A 27,465-nucleotide genomic window follows, 5' to 3' on the forward strand; every position below is an offset into this window, starting at 1 on the left:
TTTTTCATAATTTGACTCTTAATTAAAAGTACTTTTTAGAAAAAGATTAGTCAAACAAATTTTTCTTATCAAAAGCATTATCAAATGAATTAGCCAAACACAGATAATTTTTTTCTTAAGCATTTTTTTAAAAAGGCATTTAAAAAAAAGTGGTTCTAGAAATAAACATTTTTTAGCAGAAACCGAAATAGACTCTAATAGCATAATATCATTTGTATTCTATAAGCAATTATTGACATAGATTTACTAGCTTTACTTCAACATATCATAAGCTTATTTGTATTTTACGACAAGTAATATTTTATGACCAGTAATTTAAAGATACAGATTTACTAGCCTTATTTCAACTAGTACCATGTAACATCTCGCACCTAGAAACAACTAGAAAGAGTTTAAAATCTGAAAATAATCATTTTTGGAAAGCATGTGGAAATCTGGAAATTTTGTCTAAGTTAAGAAAGTGAGTTTTGGTCATTTCAAATGACCATAACTCCTAGATCAGGATGAGTTATGAGAAGTTCTTGATATGGTTGGAAAGCCCTTGGAGATATCTTTCCAACTCCGCCGAGTTTGCGCAATTTTGATATCGTATGAGTGAGTTATGCCTTAGGGAAGTTGGGTTGTTGGATTGAGGAAAGTCCAAATCCGGATTTAAGGAAGGGCAAACTATTCTTTTCTCTAAATAATTTCCTAATTCATTTTTAGGGGTTTATTGGGGTAAGAACAGAACTTAATTCAGTTTTGGAAAATTAGAATACGCTTAGGGCTTGAAGAAAAGAGAAAAAAAGAAAGAAAGGGAGAAAAGCCAAGATTTCGCCAAGAACATCAAGCGTTTGGAGTGGAATTCGTCGGGGGTGATCCCTATTAAGGTATGTGAGATCTTTTAGTGATGGGTTAGTTCACCAACACACCAACTTATTTCAATTCAGCGATTTGGAGTTGTTTACATGTTAAGAAGTGAAGTTCTTGAAGAACAATTATCAAAATTCTTGTTGGTTGAGTTGTTGATGCGTGGGGGTTGATTTGATTCAGATTTCTGGGTTGTTTTTCGAGTTATATCTGTTGTAAGATGAGAGTACTAATTATCCTAAGTGTTTGGGGAAAGAACCATAGAAGTTATGAGGGTTTAGAGATGAAAAACGGAGAAGCAAAGTCGTCAAACACCGGGGTATAGGGGTGGGGCGTCGCGCCAGCCAGCGCGCCCCAAAAGAGTCTCTAAATGTTCACCCTTGGGGCGCCGCGCCAGCCAGCATGCCCTAGACTGGTCTCTGTATATTGAGGACTGGCGCCCCGCACCTCTCAGAGCTCCAGGGACACTAGTTCTCCCCATTCGTTCCCCACCTTTTTGTACTAGTTCCTAAGTGATGTACCATGTTTCCTAGTTGATTCTAATACTCTAAGGTACATCTAAACATCATGAAATCATCCATAAACATGAGATCATGAACCTTGAATCCATAATCCAATTCAAGGAAAGTTAAGATCAAAGTCAAAGAAGTTAAAAGTCAAGTCTAGAAGTTAAGAAGCAAGTCAAAGCAAAGTTTCTTAAAGTTTTCAAGAGTCTTTATTAAACGTTTAAACTTCGTTTTAAGACTCAAGTTTTCAAGTTAAGCAAAGAGTAAAGAGTCGAGTTCATTTCTCAAAAGTTATAAGGGAACTAAGTATTCCCTAAGAGTTTATAAATGTTTTTACACATTTGAGCAAGGAAAGGGAACATCGATTCCAAGAGAGCCCTTGGGCTAAACTTTGAGCAATTATCTCAAACTAAAGAAAGAGGTGTTTAAAACACATATGAGCTAAAGTATATTTTGGGAGTAGTATTGAGCACCGAATTGGGGACCGAGTACATATTAACTCAACTCTCCATAAGAACCATGTAACCAACATGGGATTTAACAAGTCATACTTTTTAGATGATCACGTAAGTTAAGCTAGTGGATCCACTAAGTTAAGTAAGGTTCTATATCATGGCGAGGTATAGGATGGTCCTTGGGCAACGTGAGGTAAAATGTTGTACCATCACTAGGGCTCATAGTGGTGGTTGTCGGTTAAAGAATCTCCCACAAAAAGTTATATTATTTTAATATATAAGTAAAGTTGAGTTTTCTATTGCTTTATCTTTAACGAACTAAGTTGTTTACACTGTTTTACAAGCTTTATATATATATTGCATGTGTCTTATTGCTTTATATTGAGTTCAGTTATTCATGGGTTGTACAGAGCCAAGGTAAGTGTTCCTTCTTACTCCTTTCAAGCTTAAGTTGTTGTTTAGTATTCCAACTCGCATACTCGTACATTCAATGTATTGATGTCAGTTGACCTGCATCTTATTATGATGCAGACGCAGGTAACCAAGAATAGCATTCAGCGCGCTGTTGATCTAGTCGAGCACTCCAGAGTCAGTGGTGAGCCTCATTGCATTCCGGAGGACTCTTTTATTCGCTTTCCTAGTTTTTTTTTCTTTATTAGGATGTTGTGGGGTCTGTCCCAACATCTATCTCAGCATTATACAGGCTTCATAGACAGTCAGACAGTAGTTATGAGTCTCTTATCTATGTATTTGCAGATACTTTGTTTTGAGACAGAAGTTGTCAATTTGGCTAATGGGTTATCATTTAAACTATTACATGAGTTTATTTTGTTGAGTTAAGTCTTCCGTTGAGTTAAGTAAGTCAGGCCAAGGGTTTTCTTGGGGCCAGTAATAGTCTCCGAGTGTCGGCCACGTCCAGGGTGTAGGCTCGGGGCGTGACATACCATAAAGTCATATATATCTTTTATAAAGTAATTAAAAATTAGAGATTTTTAAAGATTATACTAATTAATATCATAATTTCATATCTTCTGTAACATCTCGCAAATTGAAATAACTAGGAAGAAGTTAAAGAATTGGAAATAGCCATTTTTGGAAAGAATATAAAAATCTGGAAATTGGTTAAGTATGTTCAGTTAAATATTTGGTCAACTTCAAACGACAATTAATCCTAGCTCAGGATAAGTTAGGTGTGTTTCCGGGTATTGTAGGTAATATCTTGGAATAATCTTTCCAATGCCGCCAAATTTGCGCTATTCCGAGTTCGTATGAGTGAGATATGCCCTTTGGAATTTGGGTTGTTTGAATAAGGAAAGTCTAATTCGGATTTTTGAAGGGTAGTTTAATCTTTTCCTTAGCCATTTCATAAAATATGTTTTTTTTCTAAATTATTTGGAGTCTAAACTAAGTTAGTTTAGTTTACGCAATTAAAAAATACGCTAGGGCTTTGAGAGAAGAGAAAAGAGGAGAAAGGAGAAGAGAAACTCAAGATTCGTCAAGTTCTTGCGATTTTGGTTGTGGAATTCACCAAAGATTCAATCCTACAAGGTATGTGAGATTCTTATAGCGTTGGGTTCATTCACCAACGCGCCAATCATGTTTGTTTCAGCGAAATTCGTTTCTAGAAAGTTAAAAGTATGTTGTTCTTGAATTATGTTCTTAGAGTTTGCTTTAGTTCTTGAGATTTGATGGGATTGTGGAGTTCTTGATGGAATCATGTCGATTTAGAAAAAGAATCGGATTTAGGTGAATTGGTGTGAGAAAACAAATAAGGGAAAAGTCGAGCAGGTTTTGGCACGCAAGTCCACGTTGCGGTTAGGACGCGGAATCCTCTGTTTCAAAATTTAATTTCGCGATCAAATATTTAAATGCATCTCTGCGTCACAGACTTGTTCCCAGACAATGATTTCTTGATCTTTTCTCATGTTTTGCTATCTAAAAACACTCATAAACATCATAAGATCTTCCCTATCACAAATCACAATCCTTGAATCCACAATTTAATTCAAGGAAAGTTAAAAGTCAACTCAAGTAAACTTAAGAGTCAAGTCAAGAGAAGTTCATAAAAGTTTTCAAAAGTCTTTTACAAACATTTTAACTTTGTTTTAAGACTTAAGTTTCAAGTTAAGCAAAGAGTAAAGAGTTGAGTTCATTTCTCCAAAAGTTATAAGGGAACTAAGTATTCCCAGGAGATTAAAATGTTCACATTTGAACACGAAAGGGAAACACCGATTTCCAAGAGAGCTTTCAAGCTAAGTTTTGAGTAATTATCTCAAACCAAAGATAGAAGTTTGTTTTAAACATATGAGCTAAGTATATTTTGGGAGTAGTATTGAGCACCGATATGGGGATGCGAGTTCATATTAACTCAAGTCTCCATAAACCATGTAGCCATAATGGGTAGTAAAGGATCATACTTTTTAGATGATTCCTTAAGTGCTTTTTAGCAGAGACTAGTGGATCCACTTAGTTAAGCGTTCTATATGACGGAAAAATATAGGACAAGTCTAGCAGCTTGGGCAAGACGTTGTATCACCACCACTTAGGCTCATAGTGCTAGTTGTTGGTTAGAGAAACTCCTACAGAAACTATATTACTTTATTACATGAGTAAAGTTGAGTTTGTTATTTCATTTCTTTAACGAACTGAGTTGCTTTCTACTGTTTTAAAAGTTTTCTATATATTGAATGTGTTTTATTGCTTTATATTGAGTTAAGTTGTTCATGAGTTGAGTAAAGCCAAGGTAAGTGTTCCTTTCAGATTCTTTTCAAGCCTATGTTATGTTTAGCATTCCAACTCACATACTCGTTCATTCAATGTACTGATGCCAGTTGGCCTGCATCATTTTATGATGCAGACACAAGTAACCAGAGTCAACATCCAGCGCATCGTTAATCCAGTTGAGCACTCAAAGTCAGTTGATGGGCCTCCTAGCTTTCCAGAGGATCCTTTTTATTGCTTTCAACATTTTAGTTCATTAGGATGTCGTGGGTCTTGTCCCGACATCCATCTCAGTTGTTTAGAGGCTTCATAGACAGAGTTAGTTGATGTTAGTACATGAGTCTTTACTTTCCCTTTTCAGTTAAGTTGAGACTTGAGTTGCCACTTTGGCAGTGAATGTTATTTATTACATTCTAAGTTATTTATTGAGCAGTTCAATTATTCTTTTAAAGTATATTTATCTTAAGTAAAGTCTTCCGATGAGTAGTAAGTCAGGCTAAGTGTTCAATTAGGTCCAACAATGGTTCTCGAGTGCCAGCCACGTCCGGGGTGTAGGCTTGGGGTGTGACAAACTTAGAATCAGAGCAAAGAGTTCAAGAGTCCTAGGGATTCTATGAAGTCGTGTGTGTAGAGTCCAAGTTATTGGTGTGAAGCGCGCCACATATATAATTAGGAGGCTGCAATACTTAGGAAATTATCTCACTTCTTTCACACTCATTTCGTGTGTTTGAGTTTGATCTCTAAAAAGTTTCTTTCTAATTCGTGTCTGCGCATGTTTTTAGATAATCATGCCTCCACGAAGAGTTGTCAAAGTTCGTCCTGCTAGACATAATATTGAGGAGCAAGGGGTACCTAATGCACCTGAAGTGCAACCCCAAGAAGAAGTCACTGACGATGAGTTCAGAGAAGCAATCAGGATGCTAAATTAAGCTGTGACTAATCAGGTTGGGCAAAAAAGAGGAGCTCGACAAGAAGAGGCTGACACTTCGAGGATTCGTGAGATCTTGAGGATGAACCCTCCAAGTTTCACTGGTTCGAGCACTTTCGAGGATCCAAAGAATTTCATTGAGGAGCTGCAAAAGATATTTGATGTCATGCATGTTGCTGATACTGAGAGGGTGGAACTAGCTACACACCAAATGAAGGGTGTCGCTAGGATTTGGTTCGACCAGTGGAAGGAGGGTAGAGATGAGGATGCACCACCTGCGAGTTAGGCTTGTTTTCAGGATGCCTTCTTGGGGCGTTTCTTTCCCCGAGAACTGAAAGAGGCTAAGGTACAGGAATTTCTTACCCTTAAGCCAGAGTCCCTAAGTGTTCATGAGTATGGGTTGAAGTTCACCCAACTATCCCGTTATGCTCCGGAGATGGTTACGGATATGAGAAGTAGAATGAGTTTGTTTGTTGGTGGGTTGTCCCGTTTATCAAGCAAAGAGGGAAGGGAAGCAATGCAAATTGGGAACATGGATATATCAAGGTTGATGGTCTATGTGCAGCAGGTTAAGGAAGAGAAACTGAGGGATAGGGAGGAATTCAGAAATAAGAAAGCTACGACAGGGAATGAGTTTGGGCAGCATAAAAGTAATGTGAACCTTTCGTTCTTTCAGCAAAAGCAAAAGGGACTTGCTCCGTCATCTGCTAGTGCACCTGCACCATGAAACAAATGTGAGAATAATGGTCAGAATTCGTAGAACTTCTGAGCTAGACCTGCACAGTCTCAGGGAAGTGTAGCACAAGGAGGTAATTGGGCTTATGCATGTGCTAAGTATGGTAAAACCCACCCAGGTAAGTGTCGTGATGGCCAGTCAGGTTGCTTCGAGTGTGGACAAGAGGGTCACTTCATGAAAAAGTTCCCTAAGAACCGGCAAGGTAGTGGGAATCAAGGCAATAGAGCCCAATCTTCATCAGTTGCTCCACCAGACAAGGCTGCACCTAGAGGAGCTACTTCAGGTACTAGCGGAGGAACAAACCATCTTTATGCGCTTACTAGTCGTCAAGAGCAAGAGAACTCTTCATATATTGTCACTGGTATGATCAAAGTCTTTACTCTTGATGTTTATGCTTTGCTAGACCCAGGAGCAAGTTTATCTTTTGTGACTCCTTATGTTGCAAATAGTTTTGATGTTTTTCCTGAGAAACTTTGTGAAGCCTTTTGTGTTTCTACGCATGTTGGGGAGTCTATCCTAGTTGAGCGAGTATACCGTGATTGTGTCATTTCCATCAATCACAAAGACACCATGGCTGATTTAATTGAGTTAGACATGGTAGATTTTGATGTCATTCTAGGTATGGGTTGGTTTCATACCTGTTATGCCTTCACTGATTGTAGAACTCGAGTTGTCAAGTTCCAAATTCCTAATGAGCGAGTCTTAGAGTGGAAAAGTAGTTCAACAGTGCCTAAGGGTCATTTTATTTCATACCTTAAGGCTAAAAAGTTAGTTTCTAAGGGTTGTGTCTATCAGTTAGTCCGAGTTAATGACTCTAGTGTTGAGATACTTCATATTCAGTCAGTTCATATTGTAAAAGAGTTTCCAGAAGTCTTCCCAGATGACCTACCTGGAGTCCCACCTAAGAGAGAGATAGACTTCGATATAGATGTTCTTCCAGATACTCGACCTATCTCTATTCCGCCATATAGAATGGCACCAGCATAGTCGAAAGAGCTTAAAGAACAGTTGAAAGATCTCCTTGATAAGGGTTTCATTCGACCAAGTATCTTACCTTGGGGCGCTCTGATCTTATTTGTGAGAAAGAAAGATGATTCCCTTAGGATGTGTATAGATTACTATCAGTTGAACAAGGTTACCATCAAGAAAAAGTATCCTCTTCCGAGAATTGATGATTTTTTCTATCAGCTGCAGGGTGCTTCTTGTTTTTCTAAGATTGACCTCAGATCTGGCTACCATCAGTGGAAAGTAAGGGAGTGTGATTTTCCCAAGATAACATTCATGACTCGTTATGGTCATTATGAGTTTCTGGTCATATCATTGGTTTGACCAATGCGCCTGCAGCATTCATGGACCTTATGAATAGAGAATTCAAACCTTATCTAGATATGTTTGTTATCATCTTCATTGATGACATACTAATATATTCTATAATGAAGAACATCATGCTAGACATCTCAGAATAGTTCTACAGACTCTAAAAGATAAAGAGTTGTATGCTAAGTTCTCGAAATGTGAGTTTTGGCTTGATTCTGTGGCATTATTAGGCCACATTATGTCTAGAGAGGGAATTAAAGTTGATACTCAGAAAATTGAGGCATTGCAGAATTGACCTAGAACCACATCTCTAACTGATATTAGGAGTTTCTTGGGTTTGGCTAGCTATTATAGAAGGTTCGTAGATGGGTTCTCATCTATTTCATCCCCTTTGACCAAGTTAACTCAGAAAACCGTGAAGTTTCAATGGTCTGAAGCTTGTGAGAAAATCTAAAGGTTGACTACTTCCCAATGTTAACCTTACTAGAAGGTACGCAAGACTTTGTTGTATATTGTGATGCGTCTAGAGTTGGTTTGGGTTGTGTGTTAATGTAGAATGGCAAGGTTATAGCCTATGCCTCTAGACAGTTGAAAATTCATGAGAAGTACCCAACCCATGACTTAGAGTTGGTTGTTGTAGTATTTTCTTTGAAGATATGGTGTCATAATTTGTATGGTGTTCATGTTGATGTATTCACTGATCATAAGAGTCTTCAATATGTGTTCACTCAGAAAGAGCTTAATCTCAGACAAAGGAGGTGGTTAGAATTACTCAAGGATTATTACATGAGTATTCTTTACCACCCAGGTAAGGCTAATGTTGTTGTCGATGCTTTAAGCAAGTTGTCTATGGGTAGTACCGCCCATGTTGAGGAAGAAAAGAGAGAGTTAGCGAAAGATGTGCATAGATTTGCACGCTTGGGAGTCCGACTGATGGACTCCATGGAAAAAAGAGTAGTGGTGATGAATGGGGCTGAATCATCATTAGTGTCAGAAGTAAAAAAGGCAAGACCAAGATTGCATTTTGCTTGAGTTGAAGGCAAATGTTCATAAGCAGAAAATTATGGCTTTTGAACAAGGGGGAGATGGTGTATTAAGGTATCAAGGTAGATTGTATGTACCAAGGGTGGATGAACTCTAAGAGAGGATCATGGAGGAAGCTAATAGCTCCAGATATTCCATTCATCCGGGTTCCATAAAGATGTATCGCGATTTGAGAAAGGTTTATTGGTGGAGTAGCATGAAGAAAGGCATTACAAAGTTCGTTGCTAAGTGTCTGAATTGCCAACAAGTTAAAGTAGAGCATCAAAGTCCCGGTGGTTTGGCTCAGAATATAGAACTTCTGGAATGGAAGTGGGAGATGATTAATAGGGATTTCACCACAGGTTTGCCGAGGTCTCACAAGCAGCATGATTCCATTTAGGTGATTGTCGATAGAATGACAAAGTCAACCTACTTTTTGCCAGTAAAGACTACCCATACAGCAGAGGACTATGCCAAGTTGTATCTTCAAGAGGTAGTTTCGATTATATCAAATAGAGTGTAACATCTCGCTATTTGAAAGAACTAGGAAGAGTTAAAAATTAGAAATAGTCATTTTAGAAAAGAATGGAAACATCTGGAAATTAGGTTAAGTTATGTTAAGTATAGTTTTTGGTCAACTTCAAATGACAAGAACTCCTAGATCAGAATGAGTTAGTGTCCTTCAAAATACCGTAGGCAAGATAGTTGAATTATTTTTCCAACGACGCCAATTTTGCGCGATTCTGAGTTTTTATGAGTGAGATATGCCCACTGGAAGTTGGGTTGTTTGGATAAGGAAAGTCCAATCCAGATTTTGAGAGGCTAGTTTGGTCTTTTACTTGCCCAATTGTTTTATTTCATTTTTGGTAATTTAGTTAGGGTCTAATCAGAATTAGATTAGTTTACGCTTTTACCAAAATAAGCTAGGGCTTGGAGAAAAGAGAAAAGAGGAGAAAGGAGAAGAAAAGTCCATAGTTCGTCGAATTCTTTGAGAATTTCGTGTGGATTTCGCCAAGGGTTAATCCCTACAAGGTATGTGAGGCTTTTATAACGTTGGGTTCATTCACCCACGTTCCAAACATGTTAATTTTACCGTGAATTCTTCCTAAAAGAGTTTGAAAGTTTGATGCTCTTGATATGTATTCTTGAATTTGATGTTGTTCTTGAATTGGGCTGAGATTGAGAAGTTTCTGAGATCATTACATCTAATTATAGAGTTGTTTGAAGTTAGGTTCTTAGGTGCATTTGCTGGGTATCTGAATCTAAAAGGAATTTGGGAAAAAGAACCGAGTTTGGGCTAATTGGGCCTGGAAAATGAAGAAGGAAATTAGTCGGGCAAATCTGGGCACTGGGTCCGAATCGCGGACCTGCTCCTCAGATTTGAGAAAAATCTCTTCGCGGAGCGGAGCGGTCACGGACCGTTCTGCCTCAAAAAGTATTTTCGCGACAAAAAATTTAAATACATCTCCGCATTGCGGACCTGCTTTTAGACAATGATTTTTTTATTTTTTCTCATGTTTAGCTATCTAAAAACTCTCCTAGACATCATGAGATCTTTCCTATCACAAATCACAATCCTTGAATCCATAATTCAATTCAAGGAAAGTTAAGAGTCAAGTTTAGAAATTAAGAAGCAAGTCAAGAGAAGTTTATTAATGTTTATCAGAATCTTTCACAACGTTTTAACTTTGTTCCAAATCTTAAGTTTTAAGTTAAGCAAAGAGTAAAGTGTTGAGTTCATTTCTCCAAAAGTTATAGGGAACTAAGTATTCCCAAGAGTTTAAAATATTTTCACATTTGAACAAGAAAGGGAAACATCAATTTCCAAGAGAGTTTTTAAGCTAAGTTTTGAGTAATTATTTAAAACCAAAGAAACAAGTTTGTTTTAAAAACATATAAGCTAAGTATATTTTGGGAGTAGTATTGAGCACCGATATGGGGATGCGAGTTCATATTAACTCAAGTCTCCATAAAACATGTAGCCATCATGGGTAGTAAAGGATCATACTTTTTAGATGACTCCTTAAGATGTTTTTAGCATAGACTAGTAGATCCACTTAGTTAAGGCATTCTATATGACAGCAAATTATAGGATAGTTCTGGCAGCGTGGGGAAGACGTTGTATCACCAGTTAGGCTCATAATGGTGGTTAACGGTTAGAGAAACTCCCACAGAAACTATATTACTTTGATATATAAGTAAAGTTGAGTTCGTTATTACATATGTTTAAAAATTTGAGTTGTTATTTACTGTTCTAAATGCTTTGTATAAATTGCACTATTATTGTTGTTTTACACTACATTTTGAGTTGAGTTATTCATGAATTGAGTAAAGTCAAGGTAAGTGTTACTTAAAGATCATTTTCAAGCTTAAGTTGTGTTTAGCATTCCAACTTGCATACTTGTACATTCAATGTACTGATGTCGGTTGGCCTACATCGTCTTATGGTGCAGACACAGGTAACCAGGATCAGCATCCAGTGCCTCGTTGTTCATGTTGAGCACTCGGAGTCAGTTGGTGAGCCTCCTTGCTTTCTGAAGGGTCCTTTTCATAATTGTTTAAGCTTTTCAGTTGGTAGGATGATCGGGGGTCCTGTCCCGACATCCCTCTTTATTTTAGAGGCTTTATAGACACTTAGTAGTCAGTTGTATTTACAATATTATTTCATATGTTAAGACTTGAGTTGCCATTTTGGCCAAGTTGAATGTTTGACCTTTAAACATTCTTAATTATTTTATTAAACAGTTGAGTAAAGTGCATTTGATCATTGTAATAATGCTTAGAGTTTTTCGCTGCGTAGGTACGCCAGGCCAAAGGTTCGCTTGGGGCCACCAATGGTTCTCGAGTTCCAGTCCTGCCCAGGGTTTAGGCTCGGGGCGTGACAAACTTGGTATCAGAGCACAGAGTTTAAGAGTCCTAAGGAGTCTATGAAGCTGTGTCTGTAGAGTCCTAGTTATCGGTGTGAAGCATGCCACATCTATAATTAGGAGGCTACAACATTCAGGAATTTATTTACTTCTTTCATATTCACTTCGTGCGATAAAGTGTATCTCTATAAAAGTCTCTTTCTAACTCGTGCTTACGTGTAATCGATTTTGAGCTGGCATATGGTCGAGAGTGCCTTCTAGAGGTGTTTCTTTACTCGTGAGCTAAGAGAAGCAAAGAGATGGTTGGTGACATGAGGAGTAGAATAAGTTTGTTTGTTATTGGGTTGTCCCGTCTATCAAGCAAAGAGGGAAGGGCAGCGATGCTAATTGGAGACATGGATATATCAAGGTTGATGGTCTATGTGCAGCAGGTTGAGGAAGAGAACCTGAGGGATAGGGAGGAATTTAGAAATAAGAAGCCTAAGACAGAGAATGAGTCCGGACAGCAGAAAAGTAATGTGAACCATTCGATCTTTCAGCAAAAGCAAAAGGGACCTGCTACATCATATGTTAGTGCACCTGCACCCAAAAACAAAGGTGAATATAATAGCTAAAATTCCCAACACTTCAGGGCTAGACCTGCACAGTCTCAGGGTAGTGTGGCACAAGGAGGTAACTGGGCTCTTGCATGTGCTAATTGTGGTAGAACCCACCCAAGTAAGCGTGTGATGGCCAGTCAGGTTGTCTCAAGTGTGGACAAGAGGGTCACTTCATGAAAGAGTGCCCTAAGAACCGAAAAGGTAGTGGGAATCAGGGCAATAGAGCCCAATCTTCATCAGTTGCTCCACCAGACAAGCTGCACCTAGAGGAGTTACTTTCGGTACTGGAGGAGGAGCCAACCGTCTTTATGCGATCACTAGTCACCAAGAGCAAGAGAACTCTCTAGATTTTGTCACTTGTATGATCTAAGTCTTCAACTTTGATGTTCAGCCTGAGAAACTTCTTGAGCCTTCGATGCTTCTACACCTTATGGTGAGTCTATTATAGCAGAAAGAGTCTATCGTGATTTTTCTGTTTCCGTCAATCACAAGAGTACCATCGCTGATTTAGTTGAGTTAAACATGGTAGTTTTTTATGTCATTCTAGATATGGATTGGCTTCATGCCTGTTATGCATCAATAGATTGTAGAACTTGAGTAGTCAAGTTCTAGTTTCTAGTGAACCAGTTATAGAGTTGAAGAGCAGTTCAGCAGTGCCTAAGGGTCATTTTATTTCGTACCTTAAGGCAAGAAGGTTAGTTTCCAAGGGGTGTGTCTATCACTTAGTCTGAGTTAGTGACTCTAGTGATACCTCATATTCAGTCAGTTTCAGTGGTAAGAGAGTTTCCAGAAGTCTTTCTTGATGATCTTCCCGGAGTCCCTCCTGAGAGAGAAATAGACTTCGGTATAGACATTCTCCAAGATACTCATCTTGTGTCTATTCCACCATATAGATTGGCACTAGCAGAGTTGAAGGAGCTTAAAGAATAGTTGAAAGACCTTCTTGATAAGAGCTTTATTAGACCAAGTGTCTCACCTTGGGGCGCTTCGGTCTTATTTGTGAGAAAAAATGATGATTCCCTTAGGATGTGTATAGATTACCGTCAATTAAACAAGTAACCATAAAGAACAAATATCCTCTCCCAAGGATTGATGATCTTTTCGATCAGCTTCAGGGTGCTACTTATTTCTCTAAGATAGGCCTCAGATCAAGCTACCATCAGTTAACAGTGAGGGAATGTGATATTTCAAAGATAGCATTCAAGACGTGTTATGGTCATTATGAGTTTTTTGTCATGTCCTTTGGTTTGACCAATGCACCTGCAGCATTCATGGACCTTATGAATATAGTTTTCAAACCTTATTTAGTTACGTTTGTTATCTTCTTCATTGATGAAATACTAATCTATTCAAGGAATGAAAAAGATCATGCTAGTCATCTCAGAATAGTTCTCCAGACTCTAAAAAATAGAGAGTTGTATACCAAGTTCTCTAAGTGTGAGTTTTGTCTTGAGTCTGTGGCATTCTTAGGCCACATTGTGTCTGGAGAGGAAATTAAAGTTTATACTCAGAAAATTGAGGAAATGCAGAATTGGCCTAGACCCATATCTCCAACTGATATTAGGAGTTTCTTGGGTTTGGCTGGCTAAAATAGAAGGTACGTAGAGGAGTTCTCATCTATTTCATCCCATTTGACCAAGTTAACTCAGAAGACAGTGAAGTTTCAATGGTCTGAAGCTTGTGAGAAAAACTTTCAGAAATTGAAAAAGAGGTTGACTACTGCCCCAGTTTTGACATTACCAGAAGGTACGCAAGGCTTTGTTGTCTATTGTGATGCGTCTAGAGTTGGTTTGGGTTGTGTGTTAATGCAGAATGACAAGGTTATAGCTAATGCCTCCAGACAGTTGAAAGTTCATGAGAAGAATTACCCAACCTATGACTTAGAGTTGGTTGTTGTAGTATTTGCTTTGAAGATATGGTGTCATTATTTGTATGGTGTTCATGTAAATATATTCACTGATCACAAAAGCCTTCAGTATGTGTTTACTCAAAAAGAGCTTAATCTCAGACAAAAGAGGTTGTTAGAATTACTCAAGGATTATCACATGAGTGTTCTTTATCACCCAGGTAAGGCTAATGTTGTTTTTCATGCTTTGAGCAGGTTTTTTATGGGTACTAGTGCCCATGTCGAGGGAAAAAAGAGGGAATTAGTGAAAGATGTGCATAGACTTGCACGCCTGGGAGTCCAACTAATGGATTCCACAGAGGGAGGAGCGGTGGTGATGAATGGGGTTGTATCATCATTAGTATCAGAAGTAAAAGAGAAGCAGGATCAAGACCCAATTTTGCTTGAATTGAAGGCAAATGTTCATAAGCAGAAAGTTATGGCTTTTGAGCAAGGGGGAGATGGTGTGTTGAGGTATTAAGGTAGATTGTGTGTACCAAGAGTGGATGAACTCCAAGAGTGGATCATGGAGGAAGCTCATAGCTCCAGATATTCCATTTATTCGGGTTCCATAAAGATGTATCGCGATTTGAGAGAGGTGTATTGGTGAAGTAGCATGAAGAAAGGCATTATAAAGTTTGTGGCTAACTGTCTGAATTGCCAACCAGTTAAAGTAGAGCATCAAAGGCCCAGTGGTTTGGCTCAGAAAATAGAACATCCGGAATGGAAGTGGGAGATGATTAATATGGATTTCATCACAGGTTTGCCAAGGTCTCACAGGCAGCATGATTCGATTTGGGTGATTGTAGACAGAATGACAAAATCAGCCTACATTTTAACGATAAAAACTACCCATACAGCAGAGAATTACGCCAAGCTGTATCTTCAAGAAGTGGTTAGACTTCATGGAGTTCCGGTCTCCATTATTTCAGACATAGGTGCGCAATTTACTGCACAGTTTTGGAAGTCATTCCGAAAAGGATTGGGTTCAAAGGTGAACTTAATTACAGTTTTTCATCCTCAGACAGAGAGTCAAGTAGAGTGCAATATTCAGACTTTAGAAGATATGTTGAGGGAATATGTGATTGATTTCAAAGGGAATTGGGATGATCACCTACCTCTCATTGAGCTTGCTTACAACAATAGTTACCACTCTAGCATCCAAATGGATACTTATGAAGCTCTTTATGGGAGAAGATGCAGATCTCTTATTGGACGGTTTGAAGTTGGTAAAGTTGTGTTGATAGGACCTAATTTAGTTCATCAAGCTATGGAGAAAGTGAAAGTGATTCAAGAGAGGTTGAAAACAGCGCAGAGTCGTCAGAAATCCTACACTGATGTTAGGAGAAGGGAGTTAGAGTTTGAAATAGATGATTGGGTATATTCAATTGTTTCACCCATGAAGGGTGTCATGAGGTTTGGTAAGAAGGGGAAGCTTAGTCCCCGGTTTATTAGCCCTTACAGAATATCCAAAAGGGTTGGTAATGTAGCTTACGAGTTAGAGCTACCCCAAGAGCTAGCAGCGGTTCATCCAGTATTTCATGTCTCCATGTTGAAGAAGTGCAGGGGGACCCCTCAATTATCATACCAACTGAAGATATTGGGATCAAGGATAGCCTATCTTATGAAGAGATTCCAGTTCAGATTCTAGATCGCCAAGTTCGCAAGTTGAGAACAAAAGAGCTAGCATCAGTCAAACTTCTTTGGAGGAATCAGTTTGTTGAGGAAGCTACTTGGGAGGCTGAGAAGGACATGAAGAAGAGGTATCCACATCTCTTCGAATCCAGAGAAGTTCCAAATTAAGGTACTAATTCTATTCTTAGTACTCTTTCATTTATAAGTTAGCATGTTGAAATTGCTATGCTTGTTGGGTATTTGAGCTGAATGTTAGATGTTACACCCTTAGCCTAGTAAGAGAAATCTCATTCGAGGACAAATGTTCTCAAGGCGGAAATATTGTAACATCTCGCTATTTGAAAGAACTAAGAAGAGTTAAAAATTGGAAATAGTCATTTTAGGAAGGAATGGAAAAATTTGGAAATTTGGTTAAGTTATGTTAAGTATGATTTTTCGTCAACTTCAAACGACCAAAAATCCTAGCTCAGGATGAGTTAGGTATGCTTCCAGATACCGTAGGAAATATCTTTGTATTATCTTTCCAACACCGCCAAATTTGCACGATTTCTAGCTTGTATGAGTAACATATCCCCATTGGAAGTTCAGTTGTTTGGATAAGGAAAGTCCAATCCAGATTTTGAAAGAGTAGTTTGGTCTTTCCCTTGCCCAATTGTTTTATTTCGTTTTGGTAATTAAGTTAGGGTCTAATTAGAATTAGATCATTTTACGCTTTTACAAAAATACGGTAGGGTTTGGATAAAAGAGAAAAGAGGAGAGAGGAGAGAGGAGAAGAAAAGTTCATAGCTCGTCGAATTCTTTGAGAATTTTGTGTGGATTTCGCCAAGGGTAAATCCCTTCAAGGTATGTGAGCCTTTCATAACGTTGTGTTCATTAATCCACGCACCAGACATGTTTATTTCAGCGTGAATTCATCCTAAAAGAGTTTGAAAATTTGATGTTCTTGATATATATTCTTGAATTTGATGTCGTTCTTGAATTGGGCTGAGATTGAGAAGTTTATGAGATCATTACGTCGAATTATAGAATTGTTTGGAGTTAGGTTCTTAGGTACATTTGTTGGGTATTTGAATCTAAAAATAATTTGGGAAAAAGGACCGAGTATGGGCGAATTGGTGCTGGAAAATGAAGAAGGAAATTAGTCGGGGAAATCTGAGCACTGGCTCCGCGTCCCGGACCTGCTCCGCGTCCCGGACCTGCTCCTCAAATTTGAGAAAAATCTCTTCACGTAGCGGGGAGCGGTCACGAGCCGTTTTGCCTCAAAAAGTATTTTCGCGACCAAAAATTTAAATACATCTCCGCGTCACGGACCAGCTTTCAGACAGTGATTTTTTTTATCTTTTCTCATGTTTAGCTATCTAAAAACACTCCTAAACATCATGAGATATTTCCTATCACAAATCACAATCCTTGAATCCATAATTCAATTCAAGGAAAGTTAAGAGTCAAGTTTAGAAGTTAAGAAGCAAGTCAAGAGAAGTTCATTAAAGTTTTTTAAAAGTATTTCACAAACATTTGAAATTTGTTCTAAGACTTAAATTTTAAGTTAAGCAAAGAGTAGAGATTTGAGTTCATTTCTCCAAAAGTTATAGGGAACTAAGTATTCCCAAGAGTTTAAAATGTTTTCACTTTTGAACAAGAAAGGCAAACACCGATTTCCAAGAGAGCTTTTAAGCTAAGTTTTGAGTAATTATCTCAAACCAAAGAAAGAAATTTGTTTTAAATGTATGATTGATATTACACCCTTAGCCTAGTAAGAGTAATCTCATTCGAGGATGAATATTCCCAAAGGGAAGATATTGAAACATCTCGCAAATTGAAATACCTAGGAAGAAGTTAAAGAATTTGAAATAGCCATTTTTGGAAAGAATATAAAAATATGGAAAATGGTTAAGTATGTTAAGTTGAGTTTTTCATCAACTTCAAAAGACCATAACTCCTTGCTCAGGATAAGTTAGGTGTGTTTCCAGGTATGCAGGAAATATCTTGGAATAATCTTTCCAAAGCCGCCAAGTTTGCGTGATTCCGAATTCGTATGAGTGAGATATGCCCTTTGGAAGTTGGGTTGTTTGAATAAGGAAAGTCTAATTCGGATTTTTGAAGGGTAGTTTAGTCTTTTCCTTACCCATTTAATTAAATCCGTTTTTTTGTAAATTATTTGGAGTGTAAAATGAGTTAGTTTTGTTTATGCAATTAAGAAATACGCTAGGGCTTTGAGAGGAGGGAAAAGAGGAGAAAGGAGAAAAGAAACTCAAGATTCGTCTTTCGTTGTGGAATTCGCCAAGGATTTGATCCTACAAGATATGTGAGATTCTCATAGCGTTGGGTTCATTCACCCACCCCCCAATCATGTTTGTTTCAGCGAAATTCGTTTCTAGAAAGTTGAAAGTATGATGTTCTTGAATTATGTTCTTAGAGTTTTGCTTTAGTTCTTGAGATTTGATGGGATTGTGGAGTTCTTGATGGAATCGTGTCGATTTAAAAGTTGTTTTGAGTTAGATTCTTGTGTATATATACTGGGTATTTGAATCTATAGAGGAAATTACAAAAAGAATTGGATTTTGTCGAATTGAGGTGAGAGTTTGAAGAAGGGAAAAGTCGAGCAGGTTTTGGCACGCAAGTCCGCGTCGCGGACTTGCTTCCCTAGTGCACAAAAATCACCTCCGCATCGTGGTTAGGATGGGGACTCCGCTATTTCAAAATTTAATTTCGCGATTAAATATTTAAATGTATCTCTGCGTCGCGGACTTATTCCCAGACTGTGATTTCTTGATCTTTTCTCATGTTTAGCTATCTAAAAACACTCCTAAACATCATGAGATCTTCCCTATCAGAAATCACAATCCTTGAATCCATAGTTCAATTCAAGGAAAGTTAAGAGTCAAGTCAAGTAAAGTTAAGAGTCAAGTCAAGAGAAGTTCATAAAAGTTTTCAAAAGTTTTTACAAACGTTTTAACTTTGTTTTAAGACTTAAGTTTTATGTTAAACAAAGAGTAAAGAGTTGAGGTTTATGTTGGGGCCCAAAGAGAAAACTGTGTTTTGAACAAAACGAAACCATTCTCGATAGCATCAAATTTTGTTTTGCTTAATATTGTTATAAACCTTCATCTTTGTAAGAAAATAAGTCTTAATCGTGTATGAGGAAAAAATATGTCATCATGGTGTATTAAGGAGCCTCCCGATCTCTTCAATTTGTGATTGTGGATTACTCTAACATGATCACAAAGGGTAATAATGTCATGAAAATAAAAGTGAAAATAATAAAAAATTAATTCATTTCAAGACTTTTGAGGATTTTGAAGCTCCACCTAGGACAATTATTTTCTACCTGAGTTCCTACATCAAATCTCTAAATCAATCCTACGAGTCAGTCGTACGACCCGTCAAACTCTCCACAGTTCATCCTATCAAGTCGTAGGTCCAATATTTAGAAACTTAATTTTCCAAAACTCAACTTTGTTCTACGACTTCCTTCCTACGACCCATAGGAATTCCTACAGTTCGTAGGTTGAACTCGTAGAAACTTGCTTTGGTCAATTTTTCTTCATTTTTCTTTCCTTTTGGACTTTTCAACTTCCAACGTTTTTACAGAAAAAGACTCAAATATCCTTTAAAATAACTGCATGGAAAACCTACCATTGCAACCTACGACTTGTAGGAATTCTTACAGACTATATTGGTCAACCGTAGTTTGAGTGATTGGGCCTAAAATTCATCTAACTTCGATGAGACCTTCCGACGGTCCGTATACCCAAACCAAAGAACTCAAATTTTACCCCAAAATTTCACCAAGTTTGGATTGCTTCTAAGGAACCCATCTACGGTCTGTAGAACATCCCACGACTTGTTCTGGTCAAAGGTTGATCAAGTTCTTGGGACTTCAAATTTCTCAAAACTTGACCCACTTCCTACGAATGCACTCTACAGTCTGTAGAAGCATCTACGACCCGCAGAATGGATCCGTAGAACCCAACCAGTAGCTAATAAGTGAAATCTTTCCTTTTCCAAATTCTGAAGTGTTACATTTATTTATGTATAATATTGATTCAAAAATTGAATATGTAAATTTTAATTTAAATAAAATAAAATTTTAATCACAATATTTGTAATAGATATTTAAAATAGGTTCTCTCTATAAAGTAATCTTAGTATTAAAAGTACAGTGATACATACCATTTTTTCATAATTTGACCCTTAAAAGAGCACTTTTTAAAAAAAACTTAGTCAAACAAAATTTTCTTATCAAAAGCATTTTTCAAATGAATTAGCCAAACACAAATAGATTTTTTTTCTAAAGCATTTTTAGAAAAGTCATTTTTAAAAAGTGTTTCTAGAAAAAAACAGTTTATAGCAGAAATCGAAATAGGCTCTAGCAGCATAATATCATTTGTATTCTATTAGCAATTAATTAGATAGATTTACTAGCTTTATTTCAACATATCATAAACTTATTTTTATTTTATGACACATAATATTTTTTTACCAGTAATTTAAAGATACAAATTTACTAGCCTTATTTGAACTAGTACAATAAATTCATCTATATCTTTTATAAAGTAATTAAAAATTATAGATTTATAAAGATTATACTAATTAATATGATAATTTCATATCTTCCTTCAGCCCCTATATAAGAGTCCTAAATAGCATAGACAATTCATACTTTCATAGCATACAAAAGTTCAATAGTGAAAAAAACATGAAGAGTTTCACTATGCTTTTTCTTTTCTCTATGACAATATTTTTCACTTTATTTGACCATTCACTAGGTATGATTTTTTTATCCGATACATATGAAATTATTTTATCAATAAGTATGTGTTCAGATATATGTTTTCATTATTCACTTTTTTTAATCATGTCGATTTATGTGTAATCTTCTCATTATTTTTTATTAGGTGATGATACTAAATTTTGCCCAGGAACTTTTACGACTAAATGTATGTGCTAATATTAGTTGTGGAAATCTAGCTCTATTTCACTGGCCAGCAAGTTCGATGCCTCATGATTGTGTTTGTACTGCAGCAGGAAGCAATCAAAGTCTTTGTACCTGTCAAATTCGTTGTTAAATAAAATTATGCAATAAAAATGGTTATTATTGATGTTAATTGAGTAATCATACATGTCCATTTAATTATTGAGAATAAACAAAAACAAATAGAAATCAAAAGTTCAACAATATTTTTTATATCACAACGATAAACCGCGGGAGCATCCCCTTACTGTTCGTCTTCAACTACAAAATGAAGAGGTTTAGTGGTTTAATGGGGAAAAAAAAGGAGGAGAAAGTGCTAATCTTACATGGATCTAATCTACAATACTGGAATGCAAGGGCCATGCCCTCGTTGAAATTTACCAAAATTCAAACTGGAAGGTACATCTAGAAGGCAAAAGAAATCAGTGGAGAAGAAGAGGTCATAAATCAACAGTTATATGCCTTTGATAGCTGATAACAATAGCAATAACCACAATGAAGAACGTCTCCAGCGGCTACAACAACAAGGAAGAGAAAGAGTAGGTGGAGAAATTGGAAATTAAAGGCTCAATTAGGAAACCCAATTGTAGGGTCGTGTTTATTTTCACCTGGTCGGGTCACTTTTGGGTCAACCAGGTTCCTTTTTGTATTATTGGCCCATTTTGAATAATTAATAACATGGACAATGCATCCAAATTTAAATAAATAAAAAGAACAATATTTTTTGTAAGTGGAAAAGCTTAACTTTAAAAGTTGTGAGATCAAAATAGCAATTAAAAGTTGAACAATATTTTTTTCCTTCAAACAAGTGTCATTATTAGAGCAATTTTGTAATTTTATCAAACCAATGTAGCATATAAAATGACACAAATAAAAATAATGTAATAATAAATTATATAAATCAATATTATCACATATATTTATTTGCCTTTTGCATCTTCAAAATTAAAATAGATAGATGAGGTTGATTGTTCAAGAAAGTCATTAGGTGCCCAGTTAAATGACCAATAAATTATATCATTTTTTAGAGTAAATAATCACCATAAAATTTAGATCAATATACATTCTATAGGTATAATAATTGCACTATTTATTTAACAACTTTGAGAGATAAATTTTGTTATTTAATTGCTTGTTTTTTTATCGCTAACACCATTAAAGTTACAATTTAAAAAGGTAAGTTCATTTTCTTCTTTTTATCTACTAAAAATGGAAATTAGCGACGAAAAAATTATGTAGTTAAAAAAAATTATTTCTCATATTTATCGATTAATTAATAAGATATTATAAGTCACAAGATATTTAGTGACAAATTAGCGATGAAGTTTGTAACTAATATCATCTTATTTTTCTATTAGTATTAATATCTAATATAGTGGTAGGTGAATAGTAATTTTCACTCTTGAATAAAAGTTTGGGGTTCGATCTTTGAGGATTAAATAACATCTGGTAGGGGGGTTTTACCTCCAAAATAATACTTTCCGACTCAAATCTACAATTGGATGGAAAATGGGTATCAAACACTGTGTGAAAAAAATAAAACAAAAAAACTTCCTATAACTATCCACAAAATTATATTATATTTTACTTTTCAATGTTCGATTAAATGGCTCTCTTATTAATAATGTTTCAACCCGATTATGAATTTTAGATTTAACATTTTTTTTTGTTATCCATGAATACGTAGAAGTTATATTTACCATTTGGAACTTATTTGAGAGGTTTATGTTGGGGCCCAAAGGGATGAGTATGTTTTGAACAATAAAAAAACCATTCTTGATAGTATCGGATTTTGTTTTTCTTAATGTTGGTATAAGATTTTGTATTTGTAAGAGAATAAGTCGTAATCGTGTATGAGGAAAAAATATGGCATCATGGTGTAATAAGGAGCCTCGCGATATCTTTAATTTGTGATCGTAGATGACCCTATCAGGATCACAAAGGGTAATTTCATTAAAATAAATAGTGAAAAAAAAAATTAATCCATTTCAAGATTTTTGAGGATTTTGAAGCTCCACCTAGGACAATTATTTTCTGCTTTAGTTCCTACGTCAAATCTCTAAATCAATCCTACGAGTCAGTCCTACAACCCGTCAACTGTCTACAGTACGTCCTATCGTGTCGTAGGTCAAATATTCAAAAACTTAATTTTTCAAAATTCAACTTTGGTCTACGACTTCCTTCCTACGACCCATAGGAGTTCCTACGGTTCGTAGGTTGGACTCGTAGAAACTTGCTTTGGTCAATTTTGTGGCATTATCTTTCATTTTAGACTTTCCAACTTCCGAAGTTTTTACAGAAAAAAGAGACCCAAAGACCCTTTAAAATAATTGTATGGCATACCTACAATTGCAACCTATGGCTTGTAGGAATTCTTACTGACTATATTGGTCAACCGTAGTTTGACTGATTGGGGCCAAAAATTCATCTAACTTCGATGAGACCTTTCGACGGTCTGTATACCAAAATCGCAGAACTCAACTTTTACCCCAAAATTTCACCAAGTCTAGATTTGTCACGACCCAGACCATCGTGATTGGCACCCACACCAACCCTCCGGTGGGAGAACCACTACTACAACCCAAACCAAGCAACTAAATCAAAATTCTAAAGCATTTATGTTACGGAAGCAAGTTAAATACTAAGGAAAGAAATAGAGTTCCCATAAACTCTAACAAAAGTCTAACAATAATAAACTAGTATTGCGGAAGTAATGCCTAGAACCTGAAGGTCAATGTACCAAAACATCTAAAGAAACAAGTCTAAACAAGAAGGGATACAACCCCAAACTAATGAACTAATACTAACTAGAACAAGCCTAAGTCCGAAATGGTGGACATAGACGAAAGATAACTCATGGCAGCCCGAAAGAATTGGCTCACTCTTGAAATCGAACGATCACTGATCTTCTAAGAGAGGTCTGTCAATAGCCACCGGAAAATGCCTTGTACTCAACAAAAATAAGAGCAAGTGCAGTATCAGTACACAATCACAGTGTATTGGTAGGATCATGCGGCTATCCCACTAAGTGTAACATACATAAGTCAATACAACAATATAATCACATGCATATATCGAACATATACAATATCATCAACATTTACGAACAACAAACTATTTCACATTCTCAAGATACACAATTACGACAAGTCATTGGTCCTCTCATGGAACCCAAACCCAAATAGTTACCATACCGGAACATGGTACCCGATCCAATGCTTATGCCGGAACGTGGCAACCAATCCCATAATTATGTCGGAACATGGCAACCGATCCCAATTAGTTATGCCAAAACGTGGCAACCGATCCATTCAACACACCACAATCACAAGTATCTTCTCAAGTTCATACAAACAAGTCATGATTCATGGCATTCATCATTCATATATCTCATTTACGTTTAGTGAGATCAATAATGCAACATTCGCATACATGCAAGTATTATAATTAAGCAAGAACAAACATATATCACACAAACATATAATCACAACCATCACCTACATCGGAACAAACTTGAAACCCTAAAAAACATGATCCTTCCCTTTTCGGATTTGTTTCGCTTGTTCTTGGTCTACAAACAATCAATATAATACGGGAATTAATAAACAATCACTAATTACCCAGATTACTAACAATTCTAACAACCCTAATCATACCCATAATCTCAAGTATTCAAATTAGGGTTGTTTCCACCATAGAATCTAGATCAAAACCCTCCTCCATTGATAATTACCCATTCTATTACGTTCTACGGATCGAAAAATGGATTAGGGGAGTGAAAAGCTTACATTTAGCCTCAAAAATAGTGAAAAACAAGTAGGAGTTGCTTGGGGTTCGTTCCTTAGCTCTAAAAGTCGAAAAGTGCATAATAAGGTCGTTCAGGGGTTTATTAACGACCTTAAGTCGCGTCGAGTCTGCCACAGCGGCCCTTACCCCGCTGTAGCTACCCCACTAGAGCGGTAGAAACCCCCGCCAAGGCGGCTTTCACGAACCAGTGAGCTATTTTAATAATTCTAAGATCCCAATTTCACAAAACACCTCTAATCAACGAGGCTCAGAAAATACCCTTTCACGCTAAGATTGATTTCGGGAGTTCTACTCGCCCAAATTCAATTTCATTAAGTCGTACGGATTCCTTAGCGAGTTATCTAACTACTCATGTAATCAAAATCATAGTTAACTCACCCGATTGTTATTAGATTTCCCTACACCTTAAAATCTCCAATTTCATCCAAATCTGGACTAGGTTGGGCAATCCAAATACTATGGAAAAAAAATTGGTCCCAAATTTTCCCCCGTTGGCATTTCTATAACGACGGGAACAGGTCATTACAATAGATCCCAATTTACCCATCACTCATCCCCGAGTGACAATCTTACGAAAAATAGGCTAAGGAAGGAATGAAGTAGTACCTGAATCGACGAACAATTGGGGATACGTGTCTCGCATATCCCTCTCGATTTCCCAAGTAGCTTCCTCAACTAAAGAATGCTTCCATTGAACCTTCACAGACTTAATCTCCTTGGTCCTCAACTTACGCACATCACGATCAAGAATTGCAATCGGTTCCTCCTCATATTGGAGGTTCTTGTCTAACACAATTGAGTCCCACTTAATGATATAATCCTCATCACCATGATATCTCTTCATTCTTCAACATGGACACATGAAATTCGAGATGAACCCCCGATACGTTAGGAGGTAAATCCAATCTATACGCTACCGGTCCTACACATTCAAGAACTTCAAAGGGACCAATGTATCGCGGACTTAACTTACCCTTCTTGCCGAATCTCATCACCCATTTCATGGGTGATACTTTAAGAAAAATATTCTCACTGGTTTGAAACTCCATGTCTCTTACCATATGATCTGCATACCTCTTTTGTCTACTCTGGGTTGCTAGAAGCTTAGCATGAATACTCTTCACCTTATCTTGAGCATCTTTCATTAAATGAACCCCCAAAGGTTTCACATCCCCAGCCCAAACTATCCTATGGGTAATCTACATCCCCTCCCATAGAGTGCCTCAAATGATACCATATGTATGCTGGAGTGATAACTATTATTATAGGAGAATTCACACAAAGGTAGGAACTTATCCCAATGCCCTCCACAGTCAATCACACATGCCCTCAACATGTCTTCTAACAATTGAATAGTCCTCTCTAACTGTCCATCTGTCTGTGGATGGAAGGTTGTACTAAAAGTGAGTTGTGTGCCCAATTCATCATGCAATTTCCTCCAAAACTTGGATGTAAATTGGGTACCACGGTCTGAGATGATAGAGAGGGGCACCCCGTGCAACCTCACTATCTCTTTCACATACACCTTAGCCAATTGTTCAGCATTATAATCTATTCTTACCAGAATAAAGTGGGCTGACTTAGTCAATCTATCAACCACTACCCAAATAGAATCAAATATCCCCAAAGTCTTGGGAAGACCAACCACGAAATTCATGGCTATCCTTTCGCACATCCATTCCAGAATTGGCATTGTTTGAAGTAAACCAACAGGCCTTTGATGCATACTTCACTTGTTGACAATTTTGACACTTCACCACAAACTCTACTACATCTTTCTTCATGCCTGGCCACCAATAAATTCGTTTCAAATCTTACATCTTAGTCACACCCGGATGAATAGAATATCGCAAACCATGAGACTCTGTCAACAATTTCTAAATCAAGTCATCTACTCTAGGAACGCATATTCTCCCTTTGAAATTGAGCACACCATTCGTATCAAGAGTGGTCTCTTGTGCCTTACCAATCACATTCTTCTTTCTAAGCTCCTCCAAATTTTCATCCTCTAATTGTTTGGCCTTGATCTCCTCAATGAATGTGGCCCTTACTTCAATACTAGCTAAACCCCCACCTCTTTCTGAGATGCCCAACTACATGAACTTGGACTCTAAGGTCTGAATTTCCTTAGCCAAAGGTTGCTTGGATACACTCAAGCAAGCTAAACTACCCATACTCACCGTTTTTCGACACAAAGCGTCTGCCACCATATTAGCCTTGCCCGGATGGTATTGAATGGTGACATCAAAATCTTTAAGTAACTACATCCACGTTCGTTGTCTCAAATTCAAATCCTTTTGAGTGAACACATGCTGCAAACTACAATGATCAGTAAATACCTCACATTCCTCACCATAGAGGTAATGTCGCTACATTTTAAGAGCAAACACTACTGCTGCCAACTCTAAATCATACGTTGGATAATTCCTCTCATGCACTTCAATTGACGCGCGGCATAAGCTATAACAGGCAAATCGCACGGATACATAAGAATAAGTAGAACTCGAATCAAATAACACATTAGCCATCCAGTCACATACAAGAATAGTACATATGATCACCGCGTCAGATGTCTCTGCCTCATTCTTGCTCGAAAAAGCATAACACTAAGCCATATCATCTTGACAAGCCACTTCCCTGCCTGGGTGCACATTACCCCTGCCTACATTACCATTTCCTCTACCTCTACGGCCTCGTTGATTACCTCATCGCCCACATTATGGACGCTCTCGACCATTATTATCATTCCCCGCGGGTACCACTGCTTTAGACTGCTGCTGCGCGGAATCTAACACACGTGGGTGGGGACAATCTCTCCTCACATGCCCAGGTTCACCACAATTGTAACATGTACGATCAAAAGAGGGTTTGCTGCCCGTCGAAGGTGTGACTCCTTGGCTATCCTGAATCAAATTATAAGGTAGAGTTCTCGAGTAATTACCTGTAGAAGCGGGCATAGCGGACTGAATTGGCTTGGCTGCCAGCGTTGGCCTCCCTGAACCTCTAGAATAAGAACCTTGAAAGTTGCCTGAATTCTTGTCCCTTTTTGCCAATGTCTTAGCCTGACCGTCTCGCCTCAGCCCCTCCACTTTCTTAACATAGTTTGTTACCTTAAAGATCCTCCCTGCAGAAGTCGTATGAACAGATAATACTTGCAACTCA

At 37.3% G+C, this 27,465-nt stretch overlaps 1 protein-coding gene across 1 annotated transcript; it reads left to right on the top strand.

Annotated features, from left to right (window-relative positions):
* The first annotated feature begins 5,319 nt into the window (after nucleotides 1-5,319).
* Nucleotides 5,320-6,186, top strand: LOC125840757 (uncharacterized). The gene is made up of 3 exons (XM_049519731.1): nucleotides 5,320-5,379; nucleotides 5,476-5,649; nucleotides 5,896-6,186. Exons 1-3 carry the CDS (start codon nucleotides 5,320-5,322, stop codon nucleotides 6,184-6,186), a joined length of 525 nt encoding a protein of 174 aa, XP_049375688.1.
* The last annotated feature ends 21,279 nt before the right edge of the window (nucleotides 6,187-27,465 follow it).

This window comes from Solanum verrucosum, unplaced genomic scaffold (assembly GCF_900185275.1).
Source record: "Solanum verrucosum unplaced genomic scaffold, falcon-dt-bn FXZP01000187.1, whole genome shotgun sequence".
NCBI lineage: Eukaryota > Viridiplantae > Streptophyta > Magnoliopsida > Solanales > Solanaceae > Solanum > Solanum verrucosum.

Coding starts and splice junctions, on each gene's coding strand:
- LOC125840757 (XM_049519731.1), top strand. CDS start 5,320: ATGCCTCCACGAAGAGTTGTCAAAGTTCGTCCTGCTAGACATAATATT. Junction 5,380..5,475: donor ATAATATTGAGGAGCAAGGG/GTACCTAATGCA, acceptor GTGACTAATCAG/GTTGGGCAAAAAAGAGGAGC. Junction 5,650..5,895: donor ATGTTGCTGATACTGAGAGG/GTGGAACTAGCT, acceptor TATGCTCCGGAG/ATGGTTACGGATATGAGAAG.